The following is a 12,328-nucleotide window of genomic DNA, read 5'->3' as shown; positions in this document are numbered from 1 at the left end:
TTATATGGAAACACAGTACTCATTTGGTAAGAAACCAATGTTTGGCCATCTGATTTGAACAAATTCTCTCAACCATTCTTTCAGGGGCACACCATTGTAACATATAATTTATTATTATCAGCATCATCATTATTTTGCACATTTAACACCATGTTTCTTTCTCCCACATAGACTATTACCCAGTAGAAGTCCCCGAAAGGAACCACGGCACATTCATAATAAGGATAGAAAACAGTCTTCAATATCTGCTTTCCAATATGATGATTCAACTGAAACAGATTTAATCAACTGCAAAACCAGAAAAGTGAAAATCAGCCCCTGTGTGTTTCATAGCCATGATCATTAACACCTCCATGAAATGAGGTGAGCAAAGAGAAAAATGTCTGCTGCTTCTTACCAAGCTGCTATGTAACTTTAAATTACTTTTTAAAAAACTTACTTAAAACGCATTCTGCTGCCTTTGATGGTGGAAGCATTTGGGTGTTTTCTCAGGGCCATCCGTAGGCACGGAGATGGCGTGTATGATATGGAAAATAGTCGCCCTTCCTAGACTCCTGGGGTACAGGAGACTCTGATTTCCAATCTTGGCTCAGTTCAGAAGAAAAAAACGGAAGAGTTCTCTCTCTAGGGGAAAAAACGCAGCCTGCTTTAGGGCATGCCTGACTGTCTGTCCACTCGAGTGTTCATGGCCAAGTCCTCCTGGCTCTTTCCTTCAGGATCCCTCTCCTCCGTGGTCTTCTGAGTGCAGTCACTGGGGTCAAAGGGTCTGGGGCTTCTTAAGGAACAACCCTATCTGGATATGTTCTGGAAGATCAGCTCTGTCAACAGCCACCTTCTGCCTTCCGGAGCAGGTGCATGGGCTCCAGCGGCTGGAAATCATGCCAGAGGAGCAAAGCCCCAGCAGCCTGGGACGGGCGGTCTCTGACCCCTTCTGCACCTCTGACACCTCCGCACCACTCAAAGGTCCTAGGAAACATCAGATAAACTCGGCATGGCTGACTTCATGGTACAAAAAGGCTTTATAAAAATTCTCCCTGCACTTCAAAAAAAAAAATGCACGTAAACATTGCTTCTAAGGCACTGAAGGACCCTTGAGCCTTTTGGTCTCCATTTTCCAATGATTTGCAGTTTTACATGCTCAACTTTCCTTGGAGGTATCAATCTTTTTTTTCCTTATTAACGGAGTTCAGAGTTTGAGGCTGCCGTTGAATATGAGCGTGTGGTTTGACTGGCAGAAAGAGTATTATCAGGAGACTTATGATGTGTAAATAAAAGTACATGGACCTAAAATAAAACACACACAAGAATTATATTTCACACAAGGATGCAAATGGGAAACGTCACATGGATGGGATTTCATCATCTGCAGGCCGACAAATGAAGGCACTGTTCTGGGAGGCATCTGTACTCCAGAGCTTGCCTCAATCCACCCCAACGGTGCTCCTTCGGTAGAAGAGCAGGCCAGGGATGGACCGAAAGCCCAGGACTGAGCAGAGAAAGCCCATCTGCCAATGGACACACAGTACTGTACCCCTGCCATATTCAGATTAAGAGCATTAATCCCATGATGGTCAGAAACTCCTAATGATCTGAAATCTAAGAACACACAGGACCAAATTGAAACACTATGCTCTGTTCCGCAACCACAAATGCAACTTACACCATAATCGATGAGCTCAAGGGTAACGGGTTCTTCTTGTGTGTGGTAGGAGCCAGAAGCATTCAGATTTTCAAGACCTACTCCGTTAACTTTGAAAACCGCTTTCATCCAAACGAATAAGAAAGAAGAGCTACTTTTGAGTGTGTGGATTTCTATTGTGTAAACGTGGCATTCGGCACACTGAACACAATGCAGATAATACATATCTGTAAATGCAAGTAATTAGAAACAGCTCACATTCATATAACTGTTCTGTAGCCTCTTGGAAAGGCTGAACTTATACACTGTCCAATGTTTTTGGAAGATCAAAGGAAAATAATGTTAAAAGGAGGAAAAAAACCCAGACTGGATTCATGTATCATTCTCAGACACATTAGAATCAGATAATTCACAGAGCCCCTAAATAAATTTCCCTGAAAGTGTTTACAGAATAGTCGAGAGTTCTAACAGAAGCAAACACATCTTCGCTTATTCTTTCAATAAGCATTGACTGCCTGGGATGTTCAAAGCATTAAACCAGGACCTACAAAAGGCAAAGCCCTTCCTTCCTTTCGGGGGAATGGGAAACAATGTGAGCACAGGAGTAAGGGTACAACAGTGGTCCCTCCCCGTCGCTGGAGGCCAAGTTCCAAGATCCCCCAGACAGATGTCTGAAACTGGGGATAGTACTGAAACCTATATAGGGTTTTTCTCCCTGTACATACATACCTCTGATACAGTTTAATTCTTGACTTAGGCAGAGTAAGAAATTAACAGTAATGAAACAGAACAATTATAACCGTGCACTGTGACAAAAGTAGGAGAGTATGGTCTCTCCTCTCTCAAAATACAGTACAATAGTACTGTACTCACCCCTGTGATGATGGGAGATGACAAAATTAGTGACATTAGGCTACTACCAACCTTCTGACCACACATCAGGAGGAGAATCATCGGCTTCCGGAGAGTCACTGACTGCAGGTAACTGAAACCATGTAAAGCAAAACCAGGCATAATGGGGCTCCTATAATGGAACCAGCCCCAGGCAAGTGAGCAGTTAATTTGTTGTCTAAATCAGGACACTGAGAGTGAAAAAGAGCTCTACAGATAGACACAGTGGCTCAACAGGTGGAAACTGGGGTTCTCAACAGGCACCCCAGCCATACTTTGTTCTTGCATTTTGTGTTAATCTTTCATGCATGGCCAAATGTACACTGAAACAATTGTTAGATTAAAGCCAAATATTTTGGAAGCCCAGGGGAAACTATTTCAATCCCCTCCTGAAGTTTAGTAACCTCTTCTGCCATTCCATATTTTTCTAAAATTTTAAGAAATACTTCATTTCTTTATTATGGAAAAACTCAATATTTGTTGAGCACGCTGGTTCTGAACTAGGCACCCCAGATACACAGATGAATAAGGCATAATTCTCTCAAGGAGATGCTATCTGCAAAAGCTGCCTATACATGGCATCCTTAGACACTGAATTTAAGAAAGTCCACTACTGGGGCGCCCGGGTGGCTCAGTCAGTTAGGCTTGGGCTTAACTTGGGCTCAAGTCATGATCTTGCGGTTCGTGGGTTCAAGCCTCTGTGCTGACAATTTGGAGCCTGCTTCAGATTCTGTCTCCTCCTCTCTCTGCCCCTCCCCTGTTTGTCCTCTGTCTCTCTCTCTCTCTCTCTCTCTCTCTCGCAAAAAATAAGTATACATCAAAAAAAATTTTTTTTTAGTATCCTCTACTTAAAGACAAGTTCATGGGCAAGGATTTGCTTTTCACAACGAGTTTACAAAAAGGTCCGGCCATGGACCAAATGTGCCCCAACCCTCCAATGCATGTACTGAAGCCCTAACGTCCCAAGGGAAGTTGGAGAAGTGGACTGTGGGAAGCAGTCTGGTTGGGGTGGGGCTTGTGATGGGATTAATGCCTTTACAAGATGAAAAGCCCAGAATGTGAGCTGGCGCTCCCTGTGTGTCTCTGCCACCATGTTAGGACACCATGAGAAAGCAGCTTCCGTAAGCCAGGAAGACCGCATTCACCAGAAACCACGTCTGCCAGCACTTGATCTTGGGACTTCCCGGCCTCCACAACTGTGGGAAATGTGGAACTCACTTGGTCTACATTTAGTCCTAGCTGCCTGAGGTAAGACAGGTTCTTTCCTAATACATTTAAGTGTTTACTTGGGACTCATTGACAACTTAAAGAAAGAAGATTAGACAATAATTTAAAGCTGAGAGAGAAGTCACCATAGATTGAAAACCGACTAGACATAAAAATAAAGCGCATCTGAAATTTAAATGTTAAGCAGCGATGGATGTACAGAAGTGATTTACATACAACTGCCATTCATCGCCAGTCACCGAAATTAGCCCCAAGTGAGGAACAGATCTGGAGTGCAACCCGCCCCACCTCCACTAAAAAGAAAACCATTCAATTTTCATTTCTTTCATCAGATTCAGTGATTCTCTTAAGAGATACTGAAAACACTTTGTGAGATGCAATCTATGCATATGGCTACGTTGGCAACATAGGGCGGTTACAATTCAAATTAATTAAAATTAGGAAAACTCAGTTCCTCAGTCACACCAGCCACATTTCAAATGCTCAGTGGTCACAAGTGTTGGCGGCCTGATGCACTGAATAGCATTTCTATCCTGTAGAAACTTCTGGACAGAGCTCATCTGGGCAGGGAATTTTTGTTTTTGTAAATAACGGGAAATCTACTTGGGAGATCTGGATTGGTAACTATTCGATTCTCTTCCTCTAGAGCCCGAATGGAGGAGTCAGCATATTATCTCCAACAAATCACTAAGCATTATCTTCAACCAGAAGCATTCTTCCCAAGTAGCTTCTACAGAAATATTTAGTGACTGCACGCTTGTTCTTGGTCTTAAGGAGCTCCGGGTCGGAAAGTCAGGTCTAGGTGTGTGAGTTTTGTTCACTTACCCTCTCTGAACCTCCACTTCCTCTTACGACAAACAGGGATACTGATGCCTACCTCTCTCTCTCAGCTTCCCATGATCTACCCTGGATTCTTGATTCTGCCAACACGCATGTTACTCGGGGCTTCAGCGCACAGAACTTCCTCCTAGCACATGGGCCTTTTCAATGCTGTTCCCTGTGTCTGGAGCACATTCCTAGAGTGAATCAGCCTCCCATCCTCACACACACCATGCCTGTTTCACTCCCCAGGTCTTAGCACGAAGGCCGTTTTCACCCAAACGCTACCCTTGATGCTGTGAGTCAGATTCCTATGACACGCTCTCATAAGTCTCCGTCCTGATGGGGGAGCTTAAGGCAAGCTGAGGGCAAAGCACGAGCTAGCACCCCTCCCACCTCACCCCAGGGGGGCTGTGTGTGCTACTCCTCAGACACTCTGGGTTCCCCAAGGACAAAGGAAAGGAAACAAATGGCTAATAGAGATCACAGTCACGCAGAACATGAGTTTGTCAGTTTACAAGTTTCTTAGTAAATTACAAGAAAACTTCAATCTTATCAATAGCCTGATCTCCAGAAACCTGTAGAGTCGGTTTCCTGGAGCCCCAACATTACCCTCCCCTCCATAGCGATATGGGGAACGCAGGCAAGAAGGGCAGATAAAATTAAATTTCCTTCTAACCTGCAGCATGTTGACAGATACTTGAGGCAAATACAGAGTACTGTCCTAATATTAACGTCTTACTGGGGGGTTGGGAGGGAAGCACCTTAGCTTGACAATAGCAAGGCCTCAGCTATTTTAGGAGTCCTCTTTAGCATACCAAAGTCCTTCTGGAGGCCTCCCTTTCGACTCTACCTCCCCCAACTCCACAGTTCGCAATATGCATTTAATGAGTCACTCTTCACAACTCCAGTACAGCTCTTTCTGCCCACGGGTCCTGTCCCTGTGTTTTAATAAAATCACCGTTTTGCATCAAAGACCTCTTCATGAATTCTTCCTTGGCCATCAGCTCTGAACCCCAACCACTCCAAAACCTCATCAGTACCATTCACTCGGAGTACAATCTTAACGTCTGTCTCCTCTATCAAGCTATCCCCTCTCCGGGACCAGGAATGACTTCTCTACTTCTCTCACCATCTTATCCCTAGTTTCCAGGACAGTGCCCAGCAAGCAGAAGGTATTAAATGGTTTTGAGCTGAATGCAGGCATTTCTGATATAAAGTGATCCATATCTCACATTTCAGAGTACCCTCTGCTTAAGATACTGGGGCTTACAGAGGTACGGGGGGTCGTGTCGGAAGCAGACAACTCAGAACCTGTGACACTTTGTAACTAGAGCCCTAACAAAAACAGCACGTAAGCCCGGAAGGTGGCTCAATGGAGCTCAAGGCAAAGCGTAGCATGTTAAAATGTAGAAGACTCGAAATGGCAAATGCTGGCTGGAGGGTATGGAGACCAGGGCAGGAAGATGGAGCTGGGAGCAAGTGGGGTCCCTATGGGTGGGTGCGGGAAGAAAATCAGCAGAGAGCCTGGGCAGTGCGGGGGGCTGGGGGGGACCTCTCAGAAGAGGAAGCTTGGTGAAGAGGTGCTCAATTCGATGTTCTTAATCTAGAGCCAACGTGGCCTGTGTGCCTGCCTCTGTAGCAGCTGCATGCATGCAGGGCTCTTCTCGAAGATTATTTTTCCCCACTATTCTGCATCCTATGAAACATCTGTATATAAACCAGCTCTACTTCCACGTTATCCTGACCTAACTCCTATGACCTAAGTGGTTATAGAACAGACGTCACTGGTAAGTGTTACACAATTCCTTCCACCTTCTCCTCCTAGGATCTGCAGAAAAAAACTCTCTCTACTTACAGACTTTGGTATCTGTGTCTCATGTAGCAAGAGCTCGGATGCATTCATCAACTACCAGGAATCCGCCCCTTACAAATAGGGCATGTTTGCATTTTTTATTTTGATGCCGCTTTCCTGACCACAGCTATGCTCCAAAATTAATCTACCAAGCCCGTGCAAGCATTAAAGAATACAGGTCAGTATTTACTGAGTACAGACCCTAAGCCCAGCACCGGGCTAACCCCTTTGTATGTTTACCTCATTCAGTCCTAAAAGTGGTGCTTTGTGATGGTGAGGCTAAGCTTCATTTACAGGTGAGAAAAGCCAGGTAGAAGTTAAGCACTTGCCAGAAGTCACACAAGCAGTTGGCAAGGGTAGAAAAATATTAAATCAACAGAAGAGTGAAATAATAAAGGTCAGCAAAAGTAGGTTTACAGTTCATCAGGACCACTAGGGGAGGAATATAAAGAGCTCACATCCTTTCCCTAGAGGCCTCTGACTGGTGGGAGACATCTCCTCCGTCTACCCCGTGAGCTCACACCACAAAGCCCCCAGGCTCCACCAGCAGTGCCACCCCACTAGCACGCCGAGCACCCCTGCAGACCCCACCCACAGTCATCCCATCCAGTTCCCGCCCGTTCCTGTCCCGCTCTCAGGATGCACCCCCAACCCCCAACACAGCCTCACCCCAGGGGAAGGAGGCAAGTGCAGCACGCTCACCCTCTGAGTTTACAATCCAGGTACCATCATAGCATCCCTTAGGTATGTCAGCAAAGCAGGAAGGGCTTCCCATCAGCTCTGCTCGTATATAGTAAAACCTTGGTTTGAGAGCATCATTCATTCTGGAAACATGCTTGTAATCTAAAGCACTCATATGTCAAAGCGAATTTCAAGAACCATTGGCTCGGTTGTGATCATGTGACACTGGGTGGCATGTACCACTTAACATTGAGAGACGTCACTCATTTATCAAGTTCAAATTTATTAGAAGTGTTTGCTCACCATGCGGAACACTCGCAGAAGTAGTAACTTGCAATCCAAGGTTTTACTGGGTACGGCTCGGTGTATGTTGGGGTGTCTGGGATAGCCATTTCCTCCCAAAGCTTTCTATGGATACTTGGACACGGAAGCCATATTTAGAAACTCAATACTGACTGATTCAATTTGCCAACTCCCAAGTCAAACACAGAGAAGACCTACACGTTTATGAAATGGCAATGGAGAACAACGGAAACTTACTTGTATAAGCTGATGGTTGGCTCAACGGCTAACATAACAAAGGGCGCGACAGTGTAGGAGACGGCCAGCTGAGTGACTGCCCAGGTGACTACGTCATACGCAACCTTGAGGGCTTTTGAGGAAAGGAAGTAATGTCTGTAGTTGTTCCTCATCTGCAAGCCAAGGAAGGCAGAGCCAGGGATTAAAAAAAAAAAAATAGAGTTTTTTTTTATTCCATGTATGCAGGCAGGATACCCTGGGAACACGGTTGATCAAAAATGCCACTATGGTTTTTACTATTGCAAATATATATATTTATGTCCACTGTTGACAAGTGTTCAAAGAACTAAGCAAAAAGGAATGTTACCTTTTGATACCTCCCAGAGAAAGGCCCTGTTTATAACCTTGGCACATTATTTTCCCATGCCTCTCTGTGCATACACATCCACATTTATATTTTCACTGATGGCACAGATTTATTTTCTAGGCTGTTTTTTTTTTCATTTAGTGAAAATTCTATTCCATGTCAAAAATATTAATTTTTAAAAAATATTTTTTAGAGAGAGAGTGCAAGCAGGGGAGGGGCAAAGAGAGGGGGAGACACAGAATTCAAAACAGGCTCCAGGCTCCGAGCTGTCAGCACAGAGCCCGACACGGGGCCTGAACCCACGAACCGTGAGATCATCACCTGAGAGGAAGTCGGACGCTTAGCCGCCTGAGCCACCTAGGTGACCCCCATGTCAAAAATATTAACCTGTGGGGGCGCCTGGGTGGCTTAGTCGGTTAAGCGTCCGACTTTCGCTTAGGTCATGATCTCGTGGTTCGTGGGTTCGAGCCCCGCGTCGGGCTCTGTGCTGACTGCCAGCTCAGAGCCTGGAGCCTGTTTCAGTCTGTGACTCCCTCTCTCTCTGACCCTCCCCTGCTCACGCTGTCTCTCTCTCTGTCTCCTAGAAATAAATTAAAAAAAAAAAAATTAAAAAAAAATTTAAAAAAAGAAAAAAATATTAACCTGTGGGGTGCCTAGGTGGCTCAGTCGGTCAAGCATCCAACTTCGGCTCAGGGCGTGATCTCACGGTTGGTGGGTTCGAGCCACGTGTTGGGCTCTGTGCTGACAGTTAGCTCAGAGCCTGGAGCCTGCTTCGGATTTTGTGTCTCCCTGTCTCTCTGACCCTCCCCTGCTCAAGCGGTCTCTCTCTCAGAAATAAAAAAGCATTTAAAACAATTTAAAAAAATAACCTGTGATATATTGTGGAAAAGCTAACTCTTCCACAATTAATTTGTAGGTCTTTTAATAAACGGGACTAGATTTGCCTCTAGAAAGACATCTAATTCCCAGATGCAAGAACCAAAGGCATGGCTGGAACAATGGCCGGCTTACAGGTAGGTTAGCCCCAGACCAGGCTTCCTGCAGCTTCCAGCCAAGCTAAAACACTCCTTCTTGGCCTTGAGTTCAAGATAGAGCCAGAGCCCCACCCACTGCGGGAGCACGAGCAGTATCAGAAAGCAAACTCATACCCAAGTTCATTCTCCTGGGAACACTCATCTATCATCCCCCACCTAACTTGTTTGTGAAAAATATGCCCAGGCCCCTCAAAAGAAAGGCTTGACATAAATCAATGCTTTTATACCAGTTGAAATCACAGAGCTTTAAAGGCATTTTAAGGAATAATACTCTGGATAGATTAATAAATCAAATTCTGGTCTTTGTTTTAGCTTGTCTTGGCCGTCTGTTCTTTACTTGTATAATCTACGGGGTATATGAATGGAAGAAAAGAAACTGTGTCCCTTGTTTTCCATGTACAGCTATGTACAATATAGACTTTATTTTAAAAGTGCAGTAATCAGCATGAGTAGTAATCAATTATTCTCATTCACACATATATTCCAACAAACATTCATCTAACTAAAGCAGGTAATCCACAGGGAAGTGACTCTTGTTTGGCCGTGTTCCACTGCCTAACACACAAATTGGCACAGTGGACGGCTCCTGAGACAGTCACAGGATACATGAATTAAAGAAAGAGTGAATAGCTATGCTGGGGCTCCTGAATTCACATCCAAAATAGTTTGACAAATGTCACTAAAAATCCCTGGCACCAAGGGCGCCTGGGTGGCTCAGTTGGCTAAGTGTCTGACTTCAGCTTGGGCCATGATCTTGCAGTTTGTGGGTTCGAGCCCAGTGTCCGGCTCTGTGCTGACAGCTCAGATTCTGTGTCTCCCTCTTTCTCTGTCCTTCCCCAGTCTCTCTCTCTCTTAAAAATAAACAGGGGCACCTGGGTGGCTCAGTCGATTAAGCGTCCGACTTTGGCTCAGGTCATGATCTCCTGGTTTCTGGGTTAGAGCCCTGCGTCGGGCTCTGTGCTGACAGCCAGCTCAGAGCCTCGAGCCTGTTTCAGATTCTGTATCTCCCTCTTTGTCTGACCCTCCCCTGCTCACACTGTCTTTCTCTGACTTACCATTACTTACATACATGTTCGTCTCATTCTTTAAGGGCAGGCAGAATTTGTGTTTCTTTAACATGTGCTGTACAACCAGCACTAGGTAGGAATAGTCTAGGGCCAACTGATGGCTACCCAAACAAATTTCACAAAGAATTCCACACAAACTAATTTAATCGGATCAGGCATGAGTGTGTGAAGAGGTAGAGCTATCTCTAACAACACAACGTTACTGGCTGCACAGACTTTGTGAATTATTTCTCAGCTTAGGATAATGAGAAATTGAGTCTAAGCAGAATGAAGCCTGTGGAGCCTCTATTATAAATCGTCATCTATAAGTGGTAGACTGCTTAATGATTAAAACTGTTTTCATCTCTTAAGGTACAAAACATTTGTCACTCCTAAAATTCCTTGTTTTGCAAATACCATCTGTAAATAACATAAAAACAATCATTTCATGGCCAAAAATTCCTATATATTGAAGTATTTGTCTAACAGGAAGACTTTTGTTGTGTGATTTTTTCAAAAGATCACTCCCATCTCCCCCACCTACTTACGGGACCAGAAGGTAACAAACATGGAGGCAGCAGATTATTAAGGAAAAGATCCTACCACCAAAGGAAGCTTACCGTTCTGGCCGCTACTGTGACGAGGGTTCCAGTTAAGAAGGTAAAATAGTATCCAGGGTAGACGCCATGCCACAAGGCAGACAGGACAAAGGTTAGCACCGTGGGGTACCAGGGAACCCGCTCGTAGCACACTCTAGGAAGAGAGCAAGGTACAACAAGCTATCAGTCAAAGGACCAGAAACAGATATCTAACTACACTTGTGTCTTCAGACCACACGGAAATCATGTGATCCATTACTGATGGAGATCACGCCTAACCTCATCAGGGCCTTGCAATGTGATCCCAGTTGGCTGAACTCCATTTCCTAAATGCTACCAGACGAATTGCCTGTTTTAATCCAATCGTTTGGGGAGTAGAATATGAAGTTTTAAGCTTCATGGAACTAAATGATCTGGACCACGTCATAATGTATCTAACCAAAGTCCAAGTGGTCACTGCACCCAGCAAGAGCTCCCGCCTTATGGACGCTCACTCCACCTGTGCCCTGATCCACCAAGGATCCTGACGGATCAGTGCCAGTGGCACTGATACTTTTTAAGTCAGGACAGCATCTTTAGAAGTGGGTATCTTCATTCAGTCAAAATTAATTCCAACCTGGCCTTCATGCCGTCTCACGAGGAAACACTGCAGACCTGTTCATTGCTCTTGGCAAGGACTCCAGCACAAAATCAATGTGTCGGTTACATGACTCATCAGCTCTTCCAGTGTCCATTGGATTTCAATCCACAAATGTGCTTTAAAGAGTGATACTGTGAGGACTTAGACACTGTCAGCAAACACCCTGGAGATCTTTGACTTATTGCACGATTAAAACAAAGTGATGGGAACTTTCTCCCAAATTCGATCTATACATTTCCAGGGGCAGTATAAGGAAGCCACGATGTGGTTTACTAAACAAGAGGACCCAAATAAAAAATAAAATAGAAATTCAAACAGTTAACACCAATCCAGCTTGTCAAAAGTAACAGATTTGAACCCAAACTAAGGATTATGGCTTCCTCTTCACACAAAGAAAGTGCATTTGGGGAGAGAGACACAGAACCTGGGGAGCCACTTGCAATGTTTCTTTGAAACGGGGTGGTCGGCACAGGTATTTGTTCCTTACCCTCTGTATCTTTTTGTATGAATTAGATACTTTGTTTCCTAAAATGCTTTTAAAATATTTGTTACATTGTTATGTGCTCATTATGTATGTTCAGTGTTAGAACATAACACAACCAGGAGACAGGACTCCTGTTACACTGGGATTACCTGACACAGAAATAGAGGGTTAGGGGTGCCTGGGGGGCTCAGTCGGTTGACCATCCAACTCTTGACTTCAGCTCAGGTCATAATGGCACTGTTCATGGAATCAAGCCCTGCGCCAGGTTGTGTGCTGGCAGCGTGGAGCCTGCATGGGGGTCTCTTTCCCTCTCTCTCTGTCCCTCCCCAACTTGTACTCTCTCTCTCTCTCAAAATAAACAAACATTGAAAAAATAGAGGTTTATGCTAAGATTTTATGGTCAAATTCATAGCAACAATAAGTGCAAATTTCCCAAAAGTCGCATGTTCAGCTCACCTCTCAGACAACACTGCATGAGCTAACGTTGGAATGTTCCTGTATATTGTCTCCCACCCCAATATCGGGAC

General features: G+C 44.7%; 1 protein-coding gene across 1 annotated transcript in view; it reads right to left on the bottom strand.

Annotated features, from left to right (window-relative positions):
• Positions 1-1,040: 1,040 nt before the first annotated feature.
• Positions 1,041-12,328, bottom strand: part of MBOAT1 (membrane bound glycerophospholipid O-acyltransferase 1) — a 115,017-nt gene continuing 103,729 nt past the window's right edge. Inside the window, exons 12-14 of the mRNA XM_077769595.1 lie at positions 10,699-10,831; positions 7,653-7,804; positions 1,041-1,284 (exon numbers count right to left, since the gene is read on the bottom strand). Coding sequence (XP_077625721.1) covers positions 1,158-1,284; positions 7,653-7,804; positions 10,699-10,831 — 412 coding nt within the window. The 3' untranslated portion in view covers positions 1,041-1,157. The remainder of the gene's footprint in view (positions 1,285-7,652; positions 7,805-10,698; positions 10,832-12,328) is intronic.

The sequence above is a fragment of the Crocuta crocuta genome, unplaced genomic scaffold (assembly GCF_008692635.1).
Source record: "Crocuta crocuta isolate KB4526 unplaced genomic scaffold, BGI_CrCroc_1.0 scaffold145, whole genome shotgun sequence".
NCBI lineage: Eukaryota > Metazoa > Chordata > Mammalia > Carnivora > Hyaenidae > Crocuta > Crocuta crocuta.
Note: the sequence above shows the minus strand (reverse complement) of the source record. Positions and strands in the feature narration are given on the sequence as shown.